The sequence below is a fragment of the Pelodiscus sinensis genome, chromosome 3, assembly GCF_049634645.1.
Source record: "Pelodiscus sinensis isolate JC-2024 chromosome 3, ASM4963464v1, whole genome shotgun sequence".
Taxonomy (NCBI): domain Eukaryota; kingdom Metazoa; phylum Chordata; order Testudines; family Trionychidae; genus Pelodiscus; species Pelodiscus sinensis.
In genome coordinates, this window is record NC_134713.1 from 127,872,656 (window position 1) to 127,900,270 (window position 27,615).

The 27,615-nt window shown below is 38.7% G+C and overlaps 1 protein-coding gene across 1 annotated transcript in view; it reads left to right on the forward strand.

Annotated features, from left to right (window-relative positions):
- RYR2 (ryanodine receptor 2) overlaps positions 1 to 27,615 on the forward strand; it is a 648,519-nt gene that overhangs the window by 269,826 nt on the left and 351,078 nt on the right. Inside the window, exons 12-13 of the mRNA XM_075924816.1 lie at positions 15,344 to 15,418; positions 20,724 to 20,880. Of these exons, the coding sequence (XP_075780931.1) occupies positions 15,344 to 15,418; positions 20,724 to 20,880 (232 nt within the window). The remainder of the gene's footprint in view (positions 1 to 15,343; positions 15,419 to 20,723; positions 20,881 to 27,615) is intronic.

Here is a 27,615-nt window from a genome sequence, read left to right on the forward strand (position 1 = left end):
GCTGGATGCTCCTTCTGGCTCTTTGCACTGCAGGTGGGAGAGGGGGAGAGGCTTTGAATGCTGCCCCGTCCCCAGCACAATCTCAGCTCCTATTGGCCATAAACTAGCCAGTGGGGGGAGATGAGAGCTTGTGCTGAGGGTGGAGGCAGCATTCAACACCTTCCCTCCTACCCTGGGCAGCACAGAGAGCCGTAGGGAACAGCCAGCCACTTTGAGTGGCATGTAGGCTGTATAAAGGTCCCCCTAGGTTGTTGCCTGGGAGCTGCTTAGGTAAGTGCCTCTCAGCTAGATCCTGTCTCTGGCACCCCACCCCCTTCCACACCTCAACTAGCTCCCGGACTCTGCATCCTTTCCTATATATCTCCTCCAGGCCACAGACCTCTCCTGAGCCCATATCCCTTCCGGACCCTGTACCCCCTTTCCCCATATCACAACCCTTTCCTTTACCCACATTCCCTCTCAGACCCCACATCCTCTCTTGCACCCCAGTTCCATAATTCCAAACTCCCTTCTGCGCCCAACCTCCATCCTAGACCCCGTACCATCTCTATAGAAAAGTGCAGCCCTTGACCACGTAACAAAATCTTGGCCCCCATGAAAATTATTACCCACCCTTATCTTATAGAATGCTGAGTACTCTAGCCCTTATCCATTAAGAACAATTAAATGGGGCTTCACACATAAACTAAGCATGTTTTGGTTTGAGGTCAGAGGGTACAGCATCTTCAGGCTAAATTTAAAAAAATGTAGATTTTTCATTGAATTATATGAGAAGTTCAAAAGTCCTTGATTTGCTTATGTTGTTCAATTCATTGTTTTATGCTTGCTCCAAATTTTTATATTTCAGTTTTTTTGTAGTGATAACTTGGAATTGAATAGTAGAAATTGCTAAAGGTCAAAGTGGCGGTTTTGGCAGCTAAGTGTTTGAATCGTAGAATACTTGTAACTGGAAGGGACCACGAGAGTTCATCAAGTCCAGTCCCCTGCCCTCACATCAGGACAAAGCACCATCTAGATCATCCCCAGTAGATGTCTGTCTGACTGGCTCTTAAATATCTCCAGTAATGGAGATTCCACAACCTCCCTAGACAACTTTTTCTAGTGTTTAACCACCCTGATAGTTAGGAAGTTTTTCCTAATGTCCAACCTAAATCTTCCTTGATGCAATTTTTCTCCTTCCTCCTTGTGACACTTTTCTAGATTCTTGGAAACTGCTATCATGAATCCTCTCAGTCTTCTCTTTTCTAAACTAAAACAAACCCAGTTCTTTCAGTCTTCTCTCATAGGTCATGTTTTCTAGGCCTTTAATCATTTTTGTTGCTCTTCTCTGGACCTTCTCCAATTTCTCCACATCTTTCTTGAAATGTGGTGCCCAGAACTGGACACAATACACCTAATCAGCCCAGAGTAGAGCAGAAGAATGATTTCTCGTGTCTTGCTCACAGCACTCCTGTTAATGCATCCCAGAATCATGTTTGCCTTTTTTGCAACAGTGTCACCAGCATTTGAGCAATATTTGTAAGAGTTGGCTGAGAGATGCACAGATTAATTAACACTGATTTTCAATATGTCATGAAACACAAGGGAAGTTCCAGAAGCTGGAGGAAAACTGATGCTCTGCCAATGTTTTAAAAGGGTGAAGGGGATGACCTGGGTAATTATAGGCCTGTCAGCAACCACAGGCAAGGTAATGCAGCTGATATGGGACTTGATTAATAAAGAATGAAAGGAGGTTTGTGGAAAATAGATCTATCAAATTAAACTGATATCTTTTTATGAGATTACAAGTTTGGTTCATAAAGGTGATATTGTTGATGTTACATACTTAAACTTATGTATAGCAATAGACTTGATACTGTCTGACATTTTGATTAGAAACAAGAAAAATATAAAATGAACATGGCATGCATTAAATGGGTTAAAATGTAATTGTAAAAATTTCATAAAACAGGTTTGTTTCTCACAGGATCTCACAGTGATCAGTTCTTGGTCTTATGCTAGTTAACATTTTTATTAAAGACCTAGATGAAAGCAAAATCATCACTGATAAGCAGAAGATGACCCAAACTGAGGGAGTGGTAAATAATGAAGAGGACAGCTTACTGATTCAGAGCAATTTGAATCACTTGTTAAAAGCTAGTTAGGGAGGGATAGAAAGGATCACAGTGGTAGCTCTTCACATCCGGAGTGGTGGTAAATGGAGTACCCCCCTGAATAGTGCATAGGAAGACTTGGGCATATATTTAAAATTAAATTTTGAACCCACACAAATGAGACATGGGTGGCTTTTCCCTAATGGTAAATTGAATTCAGAGGTAAGTAGAAAAAAATAAAGAGCAGTAATTATTAATTTTTACTAATTGTAGTTTTGAGCACCCTAAGTGAGAGTTGAAAGAACTCAGCATCTTGTAAGAGTAGCCAGACATTTTGCAGCATTTAGCCATAATGGGACCTGTATATCAGTGATTTACTGTTCAAAGAATTCTGTGTTTCAAAAGCCAAAACTCAGAATATATTAAATAAGAAGCTACAACGAGGCTAGCTGGTTTCCACAATGGAAATACATCACTGATATGAGATGAACTGAAGGAAAGCAAAATATTAAAATAATTATTATACTGATTTATCTCCTTTATAAAAGGAGGATCATGATGTCACTGTAACTACCAGCCATCTATCACCAAGCAAAACAGGGAACTTAACCAAACTCACCTAGATGTATTTTCTCTTAAAATTTGCAGAGAATATATCTTTGGGGTAAAACTCTCTCCTATAATACTCTTGCCATACTGCCATGGCTGAAGGCAGCATGTCCTGTTAAAAATCATAGATTTTAAAAACCTGTTTCTTCATCTCTATGTTAATGATAATTTCTTAGATTATTATAATAGGCACAAACTTTAATACCTGGTATAGGCTCTTAGCCTTTACACCCAGAAGGGATCACTAAGATCATCTAGTCCAGGGGTGGCAATAATTTTTGGTGGGGGGGGGGGGCACTCCAAGAATTTGGTAGGTCGTCAAGGGCTGTACTCTTCTATGATATTGACGGGGCAAAGGCGGGTCTGGGATGGATGCAGAAGGGAGCTTGGGGTAAAGGATTGGGGTACAGGGAGCAGTGTGGGATCTGGGAGGGTGTTTGGGTGAAAGGGGGGGTTATTAAAGAGGTAGGGTACTGGGTGCAGGAGGGGATGCAAGGGTTTTGGTTGTGACCTGGGGCAGGATCTAGGAGGGGATGTGGGTACAGAAGGGAGGGGGCAGAGGGTTTGATTTATGTGTAGTTAGGGGTGGGGTGCCAGAGGCAGGCTCTAGCTGAGAAATGCTTATCCAGAAGCAGCCCAGCCAGATTCCCTGACTTCCATGCCCTGGCAGGCCACTCAGTGCAGTGGTCTGGGAGGCCATGAGTGGTGAGAAGGGTAGCAGTAATTCATGTACTGTGTGTTCTCCAACCAGGCAGCTCCCATTGGCTGGTTTCCAGCTAATGGGAGCTGCAAGACTGTGCTGGGGTGGGTGCAGCACATGAAGCCTCTCCTCCCTCCCCCCCGCCTGGCCTTGCAGCTGTTCAGACAAATAGAGCCCTGCATTAGGCTCTTCTGACTGGGATATGGTGGTGGGGCAGGTAGGGAGCATGACTTTGGCCCACAAGTGCAGTGAGAGCCTCATTCAGCAGTTTGGCAGGCTGGATTCAGCCTACTAGCCATATTTTGCCTGCCCTGATCTAGTCTGACCACCTGCAAATTGTAGGCCACAGAACCTCACCCAGCCACTCCTGTAATAGACCCATAATCTCTGGCTGAGTTGATGAAGTCCTCAAATCATGTTTTGAAGTCTTCAAGTTCCAGAGACTCCACTGTTTGCCCTAGACTTTTACTTGTTTATGCGGAAATACTTTGGCATTTCTAACTTTTAGACAATGAAAACTAGTTTTTCTTTAAGATCCATTTCTAGTTTTTATTTTTATAAACATGATGTTATAGTAGAATACTATTATTTTAAAAAATGACTCCATTCCATTTTAATTTCTAGAAACATTTCTAGTGAGCATAATTTTGCAAAATATTCATTTTACAAAACATGAACTTTGGGTCACATTTGACCCATTACTTTATAGATTACAATGCTTTTCACGGCCTCTACATTCTGAAGACAAAAAGACCCAAGAAACACACTCTTCTACATGACCTTTATCTTTTGTATTCTTATTTCACCCCATTTCCTTGTGTGGCCCCTGGTTGACTTCATAGTCCTGTTTTACTTTGCTATCGGCTACTTACTCGGCTTTCCGTAGCAGAATGTATGGGCAGAGGTCTGATTTTCCCATTCAAAATATTTCACATAATCATAATTTTACAATGGAATGCATGGGCTATTCGTTGAATGCAATTTATTTAAGTGTGCCACATGCAGTAAACTCAGCTCTTTTCTCTGATGTATTTACTTCCCCTGCCATGTGCGTTTTCCTCCACAGTTATACATATGATTTTCCCCAACTTTCTTTGCCTCTATCTCTAGGGAGTACTACAGTGTGTGGCAACAAAAACATAATGTGCTGTAGCAGCATTTGAGGCACAGAATCCACTGTGATATGTACAGATGGAAATAAAAAAGAAAACAAATGGGCGAATTTCTGGTTCCAGTGAAGTCAGTGAGTTTTGCTATTGACTTGAAAAAGGGCCATGATGTCATGCAATCTTTTTTTATGTAGTCAGCATGCGGAAAGTGACTTTTTAACCTGCTGTCTAATTCAAGTCATCGGCATGATCTAAATACGATGTTCAGAAGAATCTGCTGTGGCTAAATGGTTTCCTTGTGGTTTTGAAAAAATATAAATTGAAGTTATGGCTTACCATAACTTATGAATTACCGCTACCCTTCTCGCCACTCATGGTCCCCCAGACCACTGCTCTGAGTGGCCTGCCAGGGCACAAAAGGCAGGAAACCTGGCTGGGCTGCGCTTCTGGGAGTCCCCCAGATAAGCGTTTCTCAACTAGAGCCTGCCTCTGCCACCCCATAACCGTTTAAACTTGAGTAATTTGTGGAGAACATATTTTAACCTTTTTGGGGGTAATTGTACGTAATTGTTAGCAACAGAAGCTTTAAATAATTGTTTGCATTCCAGGCAGCTTGAAATAGTCCCTGTGTTGTGTTTGGTGTCTTCTCTTGAAATTGTAACACTAAAACTTTTTTTTCTTTGTTCATTTTAATTCTGAAGCTTTACTTATTCATAATATCAAGAGGATACATAAAATTGTTGTAATTAGGTGGCCAGTTGGTGTGTGAAGGAGTCATGCACTGAACTGCTTGTGAGAAATTACATAGAATTGTTTCTTTTAATTAAACAGCTGAAAGCAAGATACTGTATTAATGCTAAATTAAGGTTGTATAACTTTTTTTTTTGGTCAGGAAATGCATGTTAAGATTCCTCTCGCAATGTTACTCAGCCACATAACAGATGTTCCTATTTTTCTCATTAGCTCTACAAATTAATTACTTATATTTATGTTTTGGAAGGTATATTATAAAATATGCATGGTCTGCAATGTGGCCAATTTACTGTTCTTGTAGAAACTTTAAAATTTAGTGTTTCTTGACTCGCTTGTTATGGAACTTTTCATGAAGGTAGAGGTGGATTTTTGTGTTTGTGTTTTTAAAAAACAAATCTTAGACCTGTGGTGTCAAACACACTAGTCATTAGCCACATGTAGCTATTTGGCCAGTTGAGTGTGGTTAGTTGGCTGTAGTGGCTACTACTTCAGAACCGATTGGACACTATGGCCTTAGAGCTCAAGTATATGTTGAAATAGCACTTGTTTATGTTCGTATGTAAAGGTATTTTCAGTTAGGTTCTGAAGCTGTCTTCTCCTTATTTATGTATCATTATTTGTATTTTGGCTAAGTCTAGAGGCTAATCAAGAGCCAAACTAGTTAACTTAGAGTAATAGACCATGCCTGCCCCAATTTTTAGATGAAACAGGCACAATAATGAGGAATAGTATAGAATGTGCATGCAGAAAGAAGAGAGAGTTACAGTTTGCAAACTTAATTTTAGATGCACAATTCTTTTTTCCAGGGGTAGAGGTTGGTGAATTTCTTACTATTTTCAAAGTCTTTGTTAAACTGGAATTATGTAAATAGAAAGACAAAGGAAGGGAGAAGAAAGGTCAGAGCCTAATTAAGTCCCGCCCTCTTTAATACATCTCTCTTGCTTTAGTACCAAAAGGCCGGCTGAGGGGCAGCAGTGCTTCTGCTGATTCTGGGTACAGTTTTCAGAAGGGAGACTGTTACTATTTCAATAGAACACTCACAAATCAAAAATTCTCCAACAGATTGCCGTAACACTATTGGCAACACTATATTAAAGGGTCAGAGGAAGGCAAGAGGGCAGTTAGCAGAGAAGGACAGTGCGTAGGCTGAAGAACCTGTGGAGTAAATCTCAGTGCTATTATTGGTGAGATGGATCACTGTGTTGGATTCTTCAGCTCTTGTTTAGGTCCCGTCCTAAGCAGTGGCATAGAAAGGAAGGGTGTGTGTGGGTGGGGGGGGCAGTTGCCCCTGGGTGTCACGCTAGGGGGGGCCCAAATTAGTCCCTTCCACTCCCCCGTCATCCCTTGGCTCGCCTGCTCCTTCGCTGCCTGCCACTGCCATCTGGAGCCTCCTCTCCACCCCCAGCCCGACCCTCTACCATCCCTGCCCGTGGGTTAGTGCATACAGGGGTCTGGCCCCAAACTGGAGGGGGCGAGGGAAGACGCAGTACAAGCTCCTCCCACTCCAGGGTCACGCTCAGCTATGTGCCAGGTTTGGGGCCCTGGCTGGGGAATTTTTCCTTTGCCCCTGGGCGCATAACACCCTTGCTACACCTCTGGTTCTAAGGTGCTTATTATATAAAAAAATTGCTGACTCATCACAATGACATGGTCATAATAATAAGCTAGACTTGCTACTCTTTCTAACAATCATAAATATGGTCTGAAAGGAATGCACAATTCTGTTTTATTAGTCAGAAATATAAAAGGTATGCCTTTCCTGGCACAGGGCACAGTTAAGGGAGTTTGATTTCAATAAGGCTCTGTGCTGGTGTAGAGATTTACCCATGCAGTTCTCAGTGCGGGATTAGGAGCTTAATGATTACTGATGAAATGTAATGTACTATTCTGATTATTGTATGCATTTAAAAGTGTCCAGCACCATGGGATTCTTTCACAAATGTCATTTTATATAAACACATGCCCCTGGTAGAGACCATAGATCTCCTGGCTTGTACGTAAGATCTCATTAGAGGGGTCAGGCTTCAGTTTGTCAGGTGCCTAGACTATCCGGTAGTAGAATCCCTGCATTAAGAGGTATATTAAGAGCAGCCTACTTATCATTGGAAATTGGTTCAACATCTCTGTCTACCCTCCCTTTGAGGAGTTCCTGGAATTCTCTAAGCCAAAGTGATCTGGGTGCCTGTTTAGTTAAGGATTTGCAAATGAGGTTTTGATTTTGTACTGGACTCAGAACTGGATAGGCAGATTGTGAAGTAATGAAACTCATATTCAAGGTGGCTGAGCAGAGATTAGATCCTGTTGATAGATTGTATAGCCTATTGCTTGATCACACTTTGATTCAGTATGAAGGATATTTAAAAGACCAAATAAGCGATGTCATTCCGGTTATTGCTAAAAGTCAGTCATAGTATGGTATACAAAGAGAGGTTAAATACAATACCAGCTTTTGGGAAGCTGTCCCATCCAGTGTTGTTAAATTCACTATATGCAAATGGTGTGTTTCTGAAGTTGTATTCCTAGAGTTATTCTTAATTTAACCAATCAGCTTTCTATCTTATTTTTCTGGTACAATGGTGTTACCTTTTTCTCTCTTCTCTTACTCTGCACACATTAAGTCATCCTTTTGGTTTGTACCAACATAAAATACTCATGTATCTTCTCCTTTGCCTTTAAGACATACTAGTACTGACCTGTGAAAGCAGCTCCCTACCTGTTTCTATGGTAAACACTTATGTGCCTTGATCCTGACAGTTTTCCTATTTACTACTTCAGCTAATATATATATATATATATATATATACACACACACACACACACACACACACACACACGCCAATTAGCCCATCATAAGACGGGATTTTGAGGTCTCTCCTCTATGTCGGTCTTCTCTCCTGAGCCGCTGGTCTCTCATTCCATCTCTCTCTCTCTCTCTCTCTCCTCCTCCTCCTACTTCCTCCCCCCTCTCTCTCACTCAGCTCTCCTCCGCCTCCTGCCTCTCTCTCTGTCTCTCTCTTTCACTTCTCCTGCCTCTCCTGCCTCTCACTCAGGGGATTGCAGAGCCCAAGAAGTCCTAGAAGACAGAGAGCAGCTATTGCCACAGGCACTGCTCCGTGGCCCAGAGAGCAAAATGAGGTTATGGCCATAATTTCAACCCTTGTGCAGCAGAATACCTGAGTTGAGAGGATACAAGCTAAATTTTTCTCAAAGGTATAGCAAAGCTCACAGGACAACCTAGTTCCTCCAATGTCTCTAGAGTCATTGCCTCTGCTTTTCATCTCTTGAGGCATAAAGCCTCCATCCACCTTTATTCAGGCAGTATGCTATTTCTTAGTGACCCAATATGATTCTTGTTCTAAGAACTATAACTAAGGCTTTGCAGTTCATATTATTTATAAATCCACTTATAATCCATTGAAAGCACCATGCTGTTAAACATATAACACTCAAATAATTTTAATTAAAAAATATTAACTAAAAAGATAGCTGTTCAGGTGAAACCTTAACGTTTTTTAACATTTGTGACATCTAGATTTGCTTTGAGTTATTTGGTTACTTCATTATCTCCTCAATTTAATATTTTCTCTTTACTGAATCAGGTAAATTTCAACAATATCAAAATGGTAGAGATTATTTCATTTAGTGCCCTGCATTGCAGTTTGTGAATGTAATTGGTATGGCTGCTGTCTCCCCACACTGATCTCACAATATTGTCATAAGAATATGAATTGGCTAATGGTTCTCTGGGGGGAATTTGGTATGCAGTAATCTATTTTTAACTTTTCTAATTAATTCATTATTGTAATTGGATATTCAGTTGTGTCTCTGCCTTTTTGAGGTTTTGTCATGCAGAGCAAACTCCTACTGTACATCTCACAAAGCACAAGTGTGCTAGGAATCAGCAAGTGGGAACATGATTAATTCTGGTTAGCCCTTATGTTCATGTCCCAGTAATATCACTTAGAGCCAAGGATTGTGCAGTCTGGAGCCAAGAATTGTTCAGAGCTGAAGTGAAGAAAGGATGAGCTCTCCTTGGTGCTGAAGTTATGGCATGTGAACTGTAAGGAACTAGAGAGCAAATTAGCAAATTCTTGGTCCTAGTGACTTTTTATATTAGGAGGAATGAAATAGATTAATCTCATGATCAAGAAGAACTGTTATATACTTAATAAAGAGTCATAGATCAGACAAAAGATAGCTTCATTATAAAATGCAGTATTGTAGCTGTGTTGGTCCTAGAATATTAGATACACAAAGTGGATGAGATAATATCTGTTATTGGACCAACTTCTGTTGGTGAGAGAGAGATGTTTCCAGATTGCACAGCACTATTCTTTAGATCTTCCTAGAGCCGTGTGTAAGCTTGAAAGCTTGTCTCACCAGCAGAAGTTGATTCAATGAAAGATATTACTTCACCCACCTTCTTTCTCTTTTTACCTCAGGGGTGGGGAACTTCTGGTGCACTGGCCACATGCAGTTTGTCAAGGTTAGCAGCTCTCAGGCTTCCAGATGGTTTCTTTACCTGAGCATTCAAAGGCATGGAGCCCTGTAGCTCCTAGTGTTCATAGTTCACTGTTCCCAGCCAATGGGAGCTCTAGGGTTCTGTGCTTGTGGATGCTCAAGTAAACAAACCATCTGTCAACCTGCTAGCAGCAAACCCTAGTGAACTATGTGTGGCCTGTGGGCCAAAGGTTCCTCAATCTTGCTTTAGCTTCATTATACAGACGAACTGAAGAAGCTAAACTTCTGTAGTAAAGATGAACATCAGGCTCTTGGGGATTCTGAATTTATTACAGTTATGTTCTCTTGAAATAAAAATGCCTAATGGCATGGGTTTGTGAGCATAGAAAAATTATTTAAAAGGTTTACTGGAAAAAGGAAAGGAAAATGTCAGGAGTGTTTTATGGAAGTGTCTTACAGGGGAAGAGGAATATATTTTTTGGCCTTGTCTATACTCTCTCTCCTATTTTTTTAAGAGGAGGAGCCAGGCATATCCATTATTTATTTTTGTATGTGCTTATCTTGGAGCTTTTTTATTAAATGCAGATGGTGCCCTGAGGGTAACTCTTCGTTATATGGAATTTCTCATTCACAATGTGGGCCTTTCCCCCCTCTTTTTTTTCTGTCACCATTACTTTTGTCAATATTTATCATGATACAATGAATAATGTAGATTACTGCAGAATTTGTTTCTCTGCATTGTTGTTCACATCATAATATGAATCTTTATTGTACTTAATACATTGTATTTTTGTTTTTTCCATCATTCCAATATGAATCTGAAATAAATCCTTTGTAGCCAAAGGAACTATTACAGATGCACAGCTATAACTCAGAGCAGTGAGTGTTTTAACCCAATTATGGCATCTGCTATTAAGGATTAGTAGTAAAACTTCTGGATCTTATTTGGTAAGGATTAAAATGTAATGGAACACTTCATTTTGGACCCTGAACCTCAGTAATACTAAATAAATGGTAGAAATGGGATATATCAAATGGAACAACACTGAAAGCCATTTTGATATGAAGTAAATTCGAATAGTTATTTTCCGGGGATTTAAGAGCAGTTAACTAAGCAAAGCACTTTAAAGAAGATAACAAATGAAGATTAGGCTTCATGTTAACCCACAAATCTGTTATCTTTCTACCATTCTCAGTTTCAAGCCAAATACTGTCTGTGTAACCTTGTTGATTTCAGCAAAGTTGCATTAATGTAAGTGAAGATTGTGTTGTAGTCTCTTATATTATATACTACTATGTGTTTAAGAAGAGTTATATCTGCTTTGGAAGAAATAGAATTTGTTTGGCCACTGTGACAGACTGCTGGCTAAGCCAGAGCTCTGCTACTACAGTATGGCTAAAAAGGCCAATTACAGCCAGCTGAGCAAGCCCAGGCCTGAAGGGCTAATGGAAGTAGCTGTGGGCCTCATTTAGCCAGAGGGCTACATATGGCATCCAGAGGGGACGTGAAGGAGGAGGAGACAGAGTGGCTGTGTATGCTCCCAAGCCAGAAGGAGAGGCTGGCTGAGTATGCTGCGAAAAAAAAGCTCTGTAAATAGAAGGTGGTGGGAAATTGGCACTAACAATAAAAGTCATGGGTGATTGCACCAGAAAGAGTCCTCGGTTGATTAGTGACCCAAGAAGGGATCCCAAGGCAAGAGGTCTGGGCAAGGACCTTGCCATAGCACAGATTTCCTTCTGTCTTCCTTGAAACCAAACAGTATGTGATGAGTTGATTCTGTCGAAGTATTAATATGGATCTGAGAATCCAATTAACTTGCCTGTTTGTACCAGTAAGGAGGGCCAGGTAATGAGAAGCAGAGTCCATCTGGGGGAGATCAGGGCTCATTTTTCTAAAGAGTTGGGTGAGCCCAGTTGGGAGGAGGAAATCTGGAGGTACCTCAAAGAAACTTTCTGAAAGGCTGAGGAAGAAAAAGGGGAGAAGGCCAGATAGGCCTCACTAGATGCTAGCTGGAGGACTAGTTGGAGTCTCCCTGAATATCTGACTACAGGGAGAATTGGATCATCCCCAATATCATATGATGGATTGAGGGATAGAAGGACATTCTAAAGCAACACAGGCATGCCTGCAGTGAGGTGACTGGCAGCTGAGCCCAGACACGTTAAAGCTTTGGATCATGTAAATATTAATGGAGTATTTTGGTAAAGGACTCTTGGCCCCAGAAAGAGAGAACTCTGTAAAGTAGTCTGGCTGGAGGGACAGGGACTCCTGTGGCTGAGAGAGGCCCTAGGAGAGTTTGGGAGAGGAAATTGAGGCGCAGTTGCCACAGCACCACATCTGGGCACAATGGGATGGGTTGGAGTAGCAACTTGCTGCAGGCACTTAGGAAGTGAGGGAGCCTCTGACTGTAGAATTTCAATGAATACTGAGGAACTAGAGGGACAGTAATGACATCTCTCCTCTCCTCTCCATTGACTGGGAGCTAGGGGTAACAACCACTGCATTGACAAGGTAATTTTTTAAATGACACATATGTTGAATAGGATCTGTTCTTTCTCTTTCTTGTGCCTAGACCAGTGGGGACTTCTACTCATCACCCTCACATTCCAAATAAATATCCCAGATATAAGAACTTTGAGTGTTTATTACTGTACATATAGCAAACTACCCCTTTTCTTGAATAGATTGACTGGTTGTGGAATATTCTTGGCTTTGAGAGGTTTTTTTTTTTGCTTTGTTTGGAATTTCACATTGGTCAGAGAAACAATATTTGTAGTGTTAATAGCATACACTTTCATTACTTGCTAATCCATTATTTATTTTTGTTTGTGCCTATCGTGGAGCTTTCTTCTTATTAAATGCAGATGGTGCCCTGAGGTTAGCTCTTAGTATTATGGAGTTCCTTGTTCACAGTTCATTCAAGGTAGAAGCATTCCGTTTCACTTTGCAGTCCAGCAAAGCATTATTTATAACCACTCTACAGTACAAAGAGAGATTACTGTATGCTACCATATTCATTCAGAGAAAATGGCTCAGAAATGTGCCAGAAACTATTTTCCAGTTGGAGGTTCCAAACAGTGTATTTACATTTCCCAGCTTTCATGTCATGTAGTCTGCTCTCCTCTCCGATTAGCTTTCAGAGTCCTCCCACCTGAGCATTTCAAGACTCATCCTTCCCGTTAGTGGGTCAGCCAATGGTTTAGGCCCTCAGGATCTATGAATGATCTTAAGAGGAGACAGAGAATGTATGCTGACATAAAACAAATCCATTCAACAAATGAGGACCCAATCTTTCAGTTTCACTACATGCGTTTTTGTAGGTGTTTTAAATTGCATTGGTCTGGGATTCACTAGATATTCCATCCTGGATCACTGCCAAAAAAGCACACGTGGAATATGAGATTAATGCCATATTTCAAGCCTTCCAACTTCAGAAATAATTTTACTCCAGCAGGTTTCAGGATATCACATACATTTAACTGATTTCACACACATTTTAATGGCCTTAGATCTACTAAAACAAATGTTCAAGCTTTTTATCTTATCTTTTTCTCTATCTAAAAGAGAGAATTCCAGCCACATATATTATCAGTCTTGAATGTTGGTATTTTGTGAAACTTCAGGTCATTTTACAGGAAAATAAGCAGGAGGATGATCAGAATTTTATAATTTTAAACAAATGCCTGACTACTAATATGGTGTTGAATAGTTATATTGTAGCAGCCTCTGCCACAGCAAAGAGCCTCTGCTATGGTAGTTTCTGGCCAAAAAAAAGAACAAAAGGCAGAGCACAGATTTTCAGAATGTTTATTGCACTCTTGAGGGTTGATTTCAATAGAAGTGTAAAATTTTAACTTCTCTTGTAGTTCCCTCTGCAGAGATGCCTGAGAGGTTGTTTGAGGCCCGTCATGCTTTTGTTGATATCCTAAGTTATTCCAGTAAGAGTCTCAGAATATTAAATATAGAAAATATTGGACTTGATGGTGAGAAACCTTGATCCACTGCAAATGCTTTCTAGGACGATAAAATTTTCCAAGCTTTACATCAGGATTTGTGATCAATAATAGTACTGTGATGTACTGTTGTCTTTCATGCAGTATGAAAGTATTAAGCCAACCACAGCTGTATGAAAATGCCACACAGTGACATAGCTAAATTTCGGAATAATTTAAGTTCAAATGCAATATGGTAACAGTTTCTTTTGCTTGTGTTCTGGTTCATAATATTAAAGAAGCAATATGCCTTGACATCAAGGAGCTTTAATTTTTTAATATCTGTAGCTTACATTTGATAAAGAAAAATGACTGTAGGATGATCCACATCATTAAAGTACTTTATACATTTTTATAAATAGAACAGTGCTAAAAGGAACAATGTCAATCTCTGCTTGAGGAGGAATAAAAGGAAAGGAAACCTTCTCCACTGCCAGACATAAAGGCCAGATCTCAACTTGTGTAAAGTTGTCACAGATTTTTTTTCAAGTCAATAAAAACATGACAGCTGAAGGATTGACTATGGCTACTTAAATTACCATTCCAATCCTTACTCAGCAAACCATCCATTTATTAAAATGTAACAGTCAGTGGGAATTTTGCTTGAGTAAGAACTCCCAAAACAAGCTCTATTGTTTGTCTCCACAGCAGTGCCAATGCAATGTAGTGACAATCCGTGCAATTATAGGTGAAGCAAGCAAATGGTTAAAAGCCCATTTCTAATTTAGCTAAAATCCCATTAAAAACACATTACTGTGTTAATCCTGGCCCTACTGAAATCAACAACAGAATGCTTTTTGACCTTGATGGGCTCAGGATGTCACCCACCATGTTAAGGAACTGCCCATAAACCTTTTCATGAAATAGATATACACAGAGTGCTGACTGCCTGGGCATGGATATTGGAGGGAGCTATCTAGGTCATGGATTTTTTTTAATTAGCACATAACATGTTTTGCTTCTATTTTGACTTATTTTTCTCATATCATTTGAAACCTCATTCATCTAGGATGTCAATAATGTGTCTCCCACTGTTAAACTTCTTTCCCTAACATTTTAGATTTCCCTTTTAGCTTTAGTTTTAATATTTTAACATCACTCCTCTAATGCTTTATTTGCTTCCTGTTGACACCTTCTAGTTGGTACTTATCTTTGTCCCCAAAGAAGTATATTTGCACATTTGTAATTTTTGTATTAGTCAGTTGTTTTTATGAGAAATGCAGTCACCACCATTTTACTTCTGCTTTTGAAATATCTATCTTAATGTTGAATTTTGCTGTGAGGACTACGCAATGCTTTAATCTTTGTATTCTATTTTTCCTCTGTCAGACTGATCAACGCTGATTTAAATTTTTGAATGTGATTATAAATCTGATAATAAAATGTAAGCCTTGATAAAATTGTGCATTTAAATAACAAAATAGTGTATATGAGCAATTGGATCAGAACATTTAAGAGATAAAATTATTTTTGAGTCTGGTAACCATAACTGTTGAATGACAGATAGTTAACTGGATTATTTTGGTGTTTTTGAAATTAAAACTCCTCAAGTAATGGAACAAATTGTAAATTAAAAAGAGATTTTAGAGCTTTCCACTCAGAATGTGCCTTTGTTTGATTTACAGAACTGTCCACTATGAAGGTGGTGCTGTGTCGATTCATGCTCGTTCCCTATGGCGACTAGAGACCCTAAGAGTTGCGTAAGTAACAACATGCTAAGAAAAAAAAATTATGCAAATGTAATTAAACTCGATGAGCTGTATCACTACAGTTAGGGTAGAATCAGTCTCTAAATCAACAGTACAAACTAATAAACTTAAAAACAAATTAAAAACTAAATGCACACATGGATACCCCAAGTCAGCCAGGTTCTTAAGCATGTATTTAACTTCAAGCACATGAATAAATCCATTGTCTTCACTAGTACTACTTGTGCTTAATGATAGGTGTGTGCTAAATATGTTGCTGAATCACATTTCAATTCTGAAGCAAAATGCAGGACAATGTAGCACTTTAAAGACTAACAAGATGGTTTATTAGATGATGAGCTTTCGTGGGTCAGACCCACTTCCTCAGATCAAATAGTGGAAGAAAATAGTCACAACCATATATACCCCATACTAACACGGCTACATTTCTATCACTATTTCAATTCTGTTATTGTATTTTAGTTTCACTTCAGATTTTTTTCTGGTAATTTATGGTTATGGATAGGGTCCTGCACTGCAGTAATATTCCAGTGTTACTATGTTTTGAGTGTAAGTTGAGGACAATACCTAGCTTTGCCCCATAGAAGTAATGGAATTACTTAGATTAATGTCTTTCCAGGCTTGGATTGTAAGATTTTTGTTTTTCATTTTGGACAAGGCTTGCTCTAATTAGCTTTTGAGTATACTGTACAGTTTTGTGTGCAGATAAGGCCAAATAGTTTCCTGGCACATTAGATACAGTACAAACAATATATGTGCATTGTTACTCATTCTTGAAACTTTGGGGAAAATTACATGAATGTGGAAGTTTTGATGAATCAACATAGAGGAAATATACAACAACCCAGACCTCTGAGAGTTTTTGGTGATGAAAGCCATGGCATAGGCTGGATATTGAAAGTCTAATAGGGAGAGAGGTTGTGAAACTGAAAGTGGACTTAATGTTCCCTGTGGGGCCTGGTCTACACTAAAGGGGAAAATGAACTTAAGATACGCAACTCCAGCTATGTTAATTATGTAGCTGAAGTGAACGCATCTTAAATCTCATTTTCATGCCATCCGCACAGTGGGAGGTCAACGGGAGCAAATGCTCATGTTGGCTTCCTGCTCTTCGTGAGGAACAAGTGACTACCCACGCCTACAGGGGAACTGTCTCAGTTAGAATTAGTGCTTCTTCACTAGAGCCGCTAATTCAAACCTTGGAAGATCGATTGTGGCAGCATCAAACTTCTCCATAGTGTAGATAAGCCCTGAAAGAGGATAAGAAAGGAAGTCTTGGACAGAGCAAAAGGATCAGGCTGAGTAATTTCAAGGAAAAGACATTGAAATTGGGATAGTTTATATATTTTATAGAATCTTGCATTTTTAAAAGATCTTGTTTCATGCAGTTCATCTTTAGAAGAATGTTTCTTAATAAGATGGGCATTGTTGTTTCTTCATAAAGCAAAAAACAAACAAAAAAGAACCCATACCCTTTTTTTTTTACATTGATGCTCTGTCACCAACCCATTTCTGTTCCCCAGTCCTTCTTCCTTTTCCCATTTTTCTCCTTTCTCCTAAAATCATTTTTCCTCTTAATTACCCCACTACAACATGGAACTTGTGATCTGGCTATCCAGCTTCCTCCCACAGACTCTGCTGAGGGGATCCTGGATTTGAATTTTCCCTCCAAAAGACTTCTTGTAATCTTTTAAAATCTCTTCACTAGCTTAGAATGCCCTAAAGCATGGCATAGCTTTGATTCCATAGCCATTCTCTGTAAGTTACAACAGACTGTTAGGAATCTTTTTTATAAAGCAGCTGCTGCTGAAGTTTATAATAGTTTTGCCCACAGTAACCTATGGGCTTGAGTCTGTTGTGCTAAAGCTTAGGAGGGAAGGAAGGTACGTGCCTGGCACAACAGGATCCTGGCCCATGACTGAGGCTCCCAGATGCTACCACAATACAAATAAATAATACTCCATTTTTATTTGAAACAGCTTAAGCACCTTTATTTATGGGTCAAATATCAGAGACGGGTACCTTCCTTGTCTCCCAAGCTTCCAGTCCAAGTAAAGTTTGAGCACTCCTCTGAGAGAGCATTGATGGAGGAGGATCTCATCATGTCTGGAGTACAGTAAATTGATCTTCAATGTAGTAATCCCCATACAGGTCTGACTTTAAAATGAATTAGTGGAGCACAGAAGAGAGAAATTCTCAGAAGGCTGAGTCTGAAGCAGGGAGTTGGAACTTTGGGTTAAATTCTCAGGAATAAACTTTCAGAGGATATTCTTGAGAATGTTCTTGAGAATATTCTCCAATGTGAGAATTTTTGAGAATTGTCTCTTAAACACTTGTTAAATAGTTTTAAAAGAATTTTACTATTAATAATAAAGTCTTTTAAAATAAAACTTCAAGAAACGTGAAAGTTTCCAATTGTTAAACTGAAAATTCGGGAAAGTAAAGAAAAAAAGATAGAGGTTTAAATTACTAGAACTTTTATTACAGGATACAAATATTTTTAAATTTCTGGACTGAATACAAGTATAATCAGAATCTGCACTTTCTGAATCTGACCCATATATTTCTATCTCTTCTTCTTCCTCATACATATCCTTTTCTTCGACAACTTATTTCTCTTCAGCATCATCATTTTCTTCTTCTTCATTTCTCTGGTTCTGTTTCCTTTTTTCTATTGGGGATTTCAACGAAGCATCATGTGGGTTTTTAAGAAGTTTTAGATTATGGGCTATGAATATCAGCTTGCCTTCCCTTTCTTGTGTTAACTTGTTTCTTTTTGCATTATGAATGATACTGTAAGTAGTGAAACTTCTTTCAGTTGCTGCCGTTGTTGGTGGCATATTCAGTATGTTGATTGCTGCTTTCCCTAATTTTGATCCATAGCAAAAACCTTTCCACCGTGTTACTGCATCTACTGAGCCAGCTGATTTTGTTACATATGATTTTCCAAAAAAAACCTTCTTTAGCAGGATACTCTGCAAGCTCTACAATGACTTTTGCTGAGTGACCCCACCTAGTTTTAACTGGCAATTTAAGTGCACAAGTTTGATTTTTCTCTTTTTGAAATGCCGTAAAATGAGCTAGTAAGACTTGCAATTTGTTAATTTCCTTCACAATAGTTTTACAGGTAGCTTCAGTTTCTTGAACAGATTTCAAGTTACTGATGTCACCAATTAAGAAATTTAGTCTATGAGCAGCACAAGTGTGCATAGCAATGTGATTGTATTTTTTGTTAAGCATTGATAAGGATTTCACCAGTGCTGCACCATTATAAGTGACAATGGCACCAAATTTTTCAGTGCCTATTTCTGTCATTATTTCTTGTATATGGAATGCCATATACTCAGCAGTATGTCGTTCAACATCGGTTGCCACTGTCTTGTAAAACACTGGTTGGGGTGTTGATACAATAAAATTTATAACATTAATTTCTTCGGTTGCTCCAAGCATCACACTGCAGTGCAAGAGAAGAGGCTTCAGCAATTTTTGTTTTTATAAGAGCATTAACACATGGATATTTAGCTTCCAAAAGATTGTTAGAAAGTGTGTACCTGGATGGCATCTTGCAAGATGGTCTTAATTTTTGCATGAAAGTAATCCAGTCTTCATTTTCAACCAGTGAAAGAGGTGATTCCGATGAGAATATAGGTTGTGCAAAATATTCATCCAAACCTTTGTTTTCAGTTTCATTCATAGAATCAAAGTAGCGACTTACAGAGTGAGACACCTTGGCTGAATTAGATGTGGAAGGTGGTGATGTAAATTCACTAGCACTATCACAGTGTTCTATAGATGTTGATGCAGTTGATGGTTGAGGTGATCTGCTTCTGGACTCATAAGAATTTTGAGAATTTTGTTGCCTTTGCCTTGATGTAAGCAGGAGTAGGAGTCTTCAAACAATTGGAAATATGCTTTCTCATCCTTGTCGCATTTCTGATGTATTCAGCCTTGCAGTACTTACATTCATATAACACTTTGTCTTTAACTGTTTTATGAAGGAAATAATCCCACACATCACTTTTAGGCTTACTTCTTTTCATACTGATGAAAACACAATTACACCTTTCACAAAAGAGAATAAATGTGTTATTGCCTCTTTATATGCTTTTTGTGATGCTTCCAGAAAGTTCCATAACAGTCAGAATTCCTGACTCATGAATGTTCTAGAAAGTTCCATAACATTCTGGAACATTCTATAACGTTCTCAAACTACCCTGAATTATCAAGAAAGCTCTTTAACATTCAGGGTGTTCTAAAAATTGAATACAATATATTATTCCAAGAGGAAATGAAAAATTAGAAAATTCTCAAATATTCTCAGGAAATCATCTTTTGGAGAATATTCTCAGAATATTCTCGTTCTCGGAGAATATCCTCACCTCACATCACTATTTGGGTGCCTCCCTTTGAAGTTCACTGTTAATAGAAATCCAGGGTGGAAACATTCCCTTATAATTCTCTTTTTTCTCATGAAGAATGTGAAGAATTTGGGCAGGATCTTGTTGATTGGTTTAATAATTATTTTGTGAACACTCTAGATGAGAGCCCAGACAGATGAGCAGAGGAGTACTCTGAGAATTTAGGTGAGCATAGCTACAAGTGGATAAAAAGTTGAAGTGAGGAACTTCACTCATACTTTGGAGCAGAGCTCTCCTCTCCTGGATGCAATGAGTTTGTAAAATCCTATATTTAAATTCCTCTGTGGAGTGTTTCTGTTTTTCTGTCAGCAGCCATTTCTGCAACATCTGAAATTTTTTTAAAGCCATAGGAGGCTAACCTTTTCCTCAAGTATTCCATTGATCTCTCCCTTCCATTATACCTGAGAGAACTACTCTTGATCTATGGTAGAATGTCACAGGGGAAAGGCACTGCATATGCAGGTTTCAAGCCATTCAGATAGTATTGCCTAGTGCTAGTGCAGAAAATACACTTCAAAGAAGTAATATTTTCTACTACTGAAAGGGTTTTTAAAAAGCTGATAAACTGTACTGAGAGTATTCTTAGTTTTCTTCAAAGCCCCTCGTCTCCACTTCTTTGGAACTGAAAAAAATTTATTTACCTTTTTCTGTTGTCATGATGCTTTTTATTAACTTGTTAATTTAAACATAAGTGTATTGTAGTCATTTGACTGATACCACATCAGATGAAGGATGATGTTGGACATTGTGTGCCAATACATGAAAATGATCTTGCAACTAATCTGAATATTAATGAATCTTTCAATAGCTTTGTTTGGTCTGGAAATTAATTTTTAAATGTTTTGTTTAAGAAGTCTTCTTTGAATTTGCCTTTTTAGGTGGAGTGGAAGCCACATTAGATGGGGACAGCCATTCAGATTAAGGCATATAACGACAGGGAAATATTTAAGTCTCATGGATGACAAGAGTCTTCTTCTTATGGACAAAGAGAAAGCTGATGTGAAATCTACAGCATTTTGTTTTCGGTCTTCCAAGGTACAAAGCAAATGCAGTATTCATGTGACTGATGGTGTTCGTGTTCTCTTTTAATGAGCATGGTTTAAATACATTTAAGAAAAAAACAAAAATGAATGTAAGAGCTACCAAACATCCAATTGCTTTTTTTTAATTTTGTCCCTCTGGGCCTCTTCTGTCAACTACTTCAGTATGCAAGCTTTTCATTAGCCCATCCTCAAATCTTCATCTTAAGATTTCTACAAACTGTATTACATTTTGCCACTCCCTGTGGTATGTATACATCTTCCACTATACGACTTATCTAAATCCTTTTTTCTACCTTTTCACATAAACAAGGAATTTTAAAGTAGTAGAATTAATTAAAAAAACCTAGATAGTATTTTGTTTCTTTGCTTATCCACTTTTGCAAAATCTTCATGTTTCTAACAATATGTCTGGGAACTTTAGCAGTTCTTGCACTGTTTCTTAGTCTATTGGGTGAGAGAAGAGGCAATTACATAATTATTTCTTTTAAATGAAATGAAGAAATCTGTTTTATTGAATTAAATTATTTATCTGTAAATCTAATCTATACTTGGCATAGCTGAGATTACATATTAAGCATTTCAATATAAAATATTTTGTAAGTTACTCTATCTATTGGTTAATTAGCCCATTCTCATATAAACCGACTCCCCCAACCTCTGAGAACAATAGATAAAAATGGCAAACTGGTATGTTCCTTTCATAAACGCCCCACATTTTTCAGTGGTTGGCAAACTTCAGTTCCCAGCTTGTCAGATTAAGCCACCAGCACAAGGGGATGTTTTGTTTACCAGGAGCTGCTGCAGGCATGTAGCCCTGCAGCTTTCAGTGTCTGTAATTCACCAGTCCTGGCCAATCGGAGTGTCCAGAAGTGGCAACTAACATGTCCCTCAACCTGCACTGCCCTCCTCCCCCACAGCTCTCATTGGCTTGGAATGGCAAATCACTGTCACTGGGAGCTGTGGGGCTCCATGCCTGTGGGCATTTCAGGTAAACAAAATGTCCCAGCATGCCAGCGGCTTACCCTGATGGGATGGCAACTGAAGTTTGCCAGCCCCTGATTTACAATGACAATGTAGACCCATTGCTAAGCTGACCCCTGCTCTTTGGTGGCTAGGTCTGATGGCTATTCTTGGGTGCTCAGACAATGGCTTTCCCTCTCCCAGTTAGGAAAACATTGGAAAAAGAATAGTGACAGCAGAATCCTCTCCCGTGACAGGAAAAATAATGAAATCCTGTTTATAAAGTAGTCTTATGGGAATGCTAAAAAGCTTTCACATAAATGATGTGATTTGGATGGAGGCAATGCTAGATTTTGGGCTTTGAAACTTACTCGGGTTTGAGATCCTCATCCCTGCTCTTGCCTCTGTTGGGTAAAATGTCTAGAGGGGCAAAAAGGGTCCTGTGATCTGATCTGGTGTTCCTTGCACAGGTAGAAATCCCATTTAATTTAGTCGAAGATACAACTGTGTGACATCTTTAGTCTACGGAATGCTTCATGTGTCTTGGTTAGATAAAGATTCTTTGCTTATTAAGGAATTTTAGTTTTCATTTCTAAGGATTATAACATCCAATTTCTTGAGAGAGCTACTTCTTTATTTTTAATCCCCAGTGTTCAGTAAGGTGCATCAGTTGTTATGAATGCAGACTTTTAAGTCTTGCTCATGGTTAGTACTGGGTTTTAAGTTATTATCTGAGAGGCAACCTAAGTTTTAGAATCCTTGGAGGCTTCAGGCAAAACATTTTGATAATCTGCCATGTTAAAGCAGTACATTTATTATTATTATTATAATGGAAGGGGAAGATTGTGGCCCATCCTATGTGCTGGCTGAAAAGACCAGAGTGGGCTTAACGTGTTCTCTTGTGTTTGTGTTTGACTATCACTGCTTCCTGGCAGCAGGGGGAAATTTTGAGTGTGGAAGAAGTGGTAATTAGGAAAAATGTGAATTTTGTCTGTCTAATTATAGTGGCACATCGGGGAGCATATGGTGCTGCTGTTATAGATCTGGCACAATTTACCCCTTTCCAGGAGCGATGGAGTGAAGAGAAGGCAATTGTGACTGCTCTAGTCAAAGTTGTCTTTTTTGGGCTGCTTCAGGAATAGCCCCACAACCTGTTGGAAAAGTCAGAGTGGTAGATTACATCAGACTTGATGTAAATTTTGTGAACACCAAATTCCATTTTAACTGTGGATTGTTTGAAGAAGGACCACAGGGTGTCTTTTTGCAGCTTAATAGCTGAAAATGAATCTAGCACACTTAGTTTGCAGATCAGAACTTGTTAAATTAGTGTCATGCTTTGCTGTGAAATAGAGCTGTCAAACATCACATTTAGCAGTTTGTGTTTGGGAGGGGCGGGGATTAACTCAAAGCTTATAGTTAGTTTGCCTTTATGTTAACAAACTTACAAGTATGGTCAAACCATAGCTCTCCATAGTCCCTTGGAAGGAGGGTAGTCTGGAATCTCTTTCCCCTATATGCTCATGGAGAAAGCAGCCATATTTTTGCTTTGTGCTCAAGGCCTGTAATACTAGCTGGGCTTAGAAGGAATGTGTCTGGAATAGAACATGGCCTCGACTACCTCTACAGTGAGAAACAGCAGCAGGAAAAAAATATCAGGGGAGCTAAATACATTTTTCCTACAGGTGCAGCAAGTCCTGTTCACCCTCACTCCAGTGCTGCTTTATCAAAAAGCCTCCTTTCACTACCTCTGATGTACACACCCTGCAGGTAATAAGTAACTCCAAGTGCAATTGAGAAGAAGGCACTGTTATGGCTTATGTCATGAAGCAAACCAGCACAAAATGTTTGGGACTACTTACAGTTTTGACATCAGGATCCATTTTTCATTGATTGAAGGAATTGAAGACAAAATAAATCAGAATATTCTCTCACATTGATGTTATTTGAGCATCTCAGCAAAATAAAGAAAACTGATGCCCAAAATTTCATTACACATTAAATATTTAGAATTTTAATTTGAAAATTGACATTATGAACAATAAGCAGCATTTTCACACAGGAAGGGTTATTTTCTGCAACTGAGGTTTTTAAATTAAACTGCATCCCATTGCATCCAATTATGCATTTCTATAATTATGATTATTATTAAATAAAACAGAACGAAAATGTAGTAGGTTTTAAAAATAGTTATTCCTTCTTGTAAATTTACAACAATTTGTCCTACTCCTGTAACCAGGCCATGGATATATGTTGGATAGTACCCAAACCACTTTGTTCTGATCTATATGTTAAGTTCACAGGCATTCAGATAATCCAATTTTGGTTTAGGTCCATATCTATAATATACTATATCTAAATTTTTGTCAGTTACCTTTGTGTGTATGAGAGAGAAAGACCCCAATTGTTTGAGGTCAGTAATTCAAACCAATATGGATGCAAGAGTTGGTAATCTTCAACTCTTTAATATACATATATATTTATGGACTGTTGAAAAGCCATGCTTGCATCCGTTAGTGTAGCTTGGGAATATGCAACTATCTTCTGCTAAGTAAGGATTCCAAGACTAATGGGAATTTCTCTGGGGTTTTTTTTGTATAAGATTGAGCAATATAATAGCTTTTTGCAGCAGATTGTGGAAGATGAGCAATGGACACAAGTCAAAGGGATAATCTCACGTTTTCAGAGAGGGTATATTTTGAACAGTTTGTCCTGATGTTTTAGCTAATACTTTACATAAATAAAAATAATAATTTGGGGCCTTTTCCTGCTTACTGTTGTGTTTTATAAGGATCACTGGGTAGTCCTGGGAGCAATATCCAACACATCTAGGGCCATCTCTCCTTACATTTGAGTGTGCATGTGCCTACCTGATGTCTGTTCAGTTGGACACTGGCCCAATGACAAATCCAGGAAGCTAACTATACACGCATTAACAAGGTAAACAAACTGGAAAACAAAGAGATCTCTGTTTGAGTTGTGATGATCTTCTGTGGTGCTTATTATAATAGCAAAAACATAATTTTCAGTTGGAAATGTAGTGTAGAAGTTGACAGGATCTCTCTAAGGAGCTCCCCACCGCTGCTCATAGCTCAAAAGAGAAATATAACTTGTATCAGTGAAAGGGAAAACTGAAAATGTAGCCAAAGCATGCTGTAATTGAAAATCTACCATGGGAGAGAACAGGAAAATATACCCATCTGTCCTCCTGAAGCCTCTAGATATGTGTATGCTTTTCCTGCTGCTGTTTTAAATTCCCCATCCCTTTAAGGAGTCAGGTTCTTGTTTTAATAGACTTAATAAATCACAATTTGTTTTATAGTTTATTAGTCAAATTTCTGGGTTATGGGCGGTAGATAGAGAATGTCTCACATTCAGCGATTGGGATACCATGTCCAAATGTGAAATGTCAGATACCATGTCCAAATGTGTAAAAGGCCCCCATCAAAACACAAAACAATGATCAGCCTATAATAATGAATGGAACTATTGAGTAAAGACTCATTAATGTGAAATATAAGTTTAATATTTCTTCTTGAAATAATTTAAGCAAACAATTCTACTTGTCCCTAAGGCTGATGGAACATAGAGATTACTGCACAGTTGTTTGATTGATTCCACATTTTCCATAGAAGAATAAAAAACCTAATTCATATAAAAGCCATTTTTAATCCAATAACTAGTCACTTTAATGCAACATATCAAAATAATTATAATTTTAAAATTACTGCACTCCTCACACTTTGAGAAATATTTAAGGGGTACTTGGAATCTCAAGAAGAATTTCGTATTCTCAGGACGTTCAATACTGAAATTAAGATAGTTATGTTGCATTGACATTTAGAAGTACAAAGTGGTGTGCACAAAACAAGGTTTGTATAATGTTTTCCTTTTGGGGAGAATTGTTTACCATCTCAATTTTGGAAGATTCTGTCAGAATTGTTCAAACTAAAATTGTCTGGTTAATGTGGATTCATGATTGCTTTACCTCCGTGGAGTTGAGCATAGGAATTAATTCTGTTCTTTCGTATTTTGATTTAATGAATGGAGTGTGAAAGATTCTGAACTTCAGCATGCTTTAGAGGTTGGTGTGCTGACAATGTCACAAGTGTGATCTCAGTAGGGTAGAGATATAACTATGCCGAGCTTTTGCTTTATAACTGTAATAAAGTTAATCTCACTGGGAAAACTGTCCATCTGGGGAGGGGGAAAAGTTTGTAATCAAGTAGGTAAGTGCTGTATCATTACAGATAAAGTGGCATGGCATTCTTCAAAATGTGGAGACTGTCACAGCATGCATCATACCACTAGCAAATCATAGAGTGATAATTTCAGCCTTTTCTCAGTGTTCCTCTCTGAGCTGGTTTATATTAGATCATATGATTAGTCCTCTGAACCTGATTAAACTGTCTGTCTATGTATGTATTTCCACAAAAACATAGTACTACTCTGTCTTCCCTGGAGTACCCTCCTGTTTCTTCTCATCTTCATGTGCAGTTCAACACACTCTTACACTCTTAGTGATAGAAATGTAGCCGTGTTAGTCTGGGGTAGTTGAAGCAAAATGCAGGACAATGTAGCACTTTAAAGACTAACAAGATGGTTTATTAGATGATGAGCTTTCGTGGGCCAGACCCACTTCCTCAGATCAAATAGTGGAAGAAAGTAGTCACAACCATATATACCAAAGGATACAATTAAAAAAAATGAACAAATATGAAAAGGACAAATCACAATGCAGAACAGAAGGGGGATGCGGGGGGGTGGGAAGGGGGAGGAAGGAAGGTAAGTGTCTGTGAATTGCTGATATTAAAGGTAGGGAGAGTGGGATGTTTGTGAGTTAATGGTATTACAGGTGATAATTGGGGAAACTGTCTTGGTAATGGGTGAGAAAGTTCAAAGTCTTGTTAAGTCCTTGGTGATAAGTGTCGAATTTTAACATGAATGACAGTTCAGAGGATTCCCTTTCAAGTGCAGATGTAAAAGGTCTTTGTAGCAGAATGCAGGTGGCTAAGTCATTTAGAGAGTGTCCTTTCTGGTTAAAGTGGCAAGAAACTGTTTTCTCTTTGTGATCTTGTCTGATATCTGTTTTGTGGGCATTAATCCTTTGGCGAAGTGTCTGAGATGTTTGTCCAATGTACATAGCAGACGGACACTTTCGGCACATGATAGCATAGATAATATTTCTGGATGCGCAGGAATATGTGTTCTTGATCTTATAACTCACTTGGTTAGGTCCAATAATGGTATCAGCAGAATGAATATGTGGACAAAGCTGGCAACGGGGTTTGTTGCAAGGGAAGGTACCAGGGTTGGTATTAGTGTGGTATGTCCTGTGGTGGTTGGTAAGAATCATCTTGAGGTTAGGTGGTTGTCTATAGGAGACTATGGGTCTGTCTCCCAGAGCCTCTTTGAGTATGGTATCCTGTTCCAATATAGGCTGTAGTTTATTGATAATGTGTTGGACAGGTTTTAGTTGGGGGTTGTAGGTGATGACAAGTGGTGTTCTATTGTTGGTTTTCTTGTCATCTCTTACCATCTCCTCCTTTTCCAGTTTTCCATCTACTACAGTCTAGCCATCACTCCCTTGCTTTCCCAGCTTTTACATTCTTCACACAACATCATGCTGTCTATAGAATTCAAAATAGTATGATAAAATATATGTAAGAAAGACCTATATGGGCAATAGCTGATGGTCTCAGACTGCCTTCATACAGTGGTAACAATTTATGGAAACTAATTCCATACAAGTGAAGACGAATGTACAGTT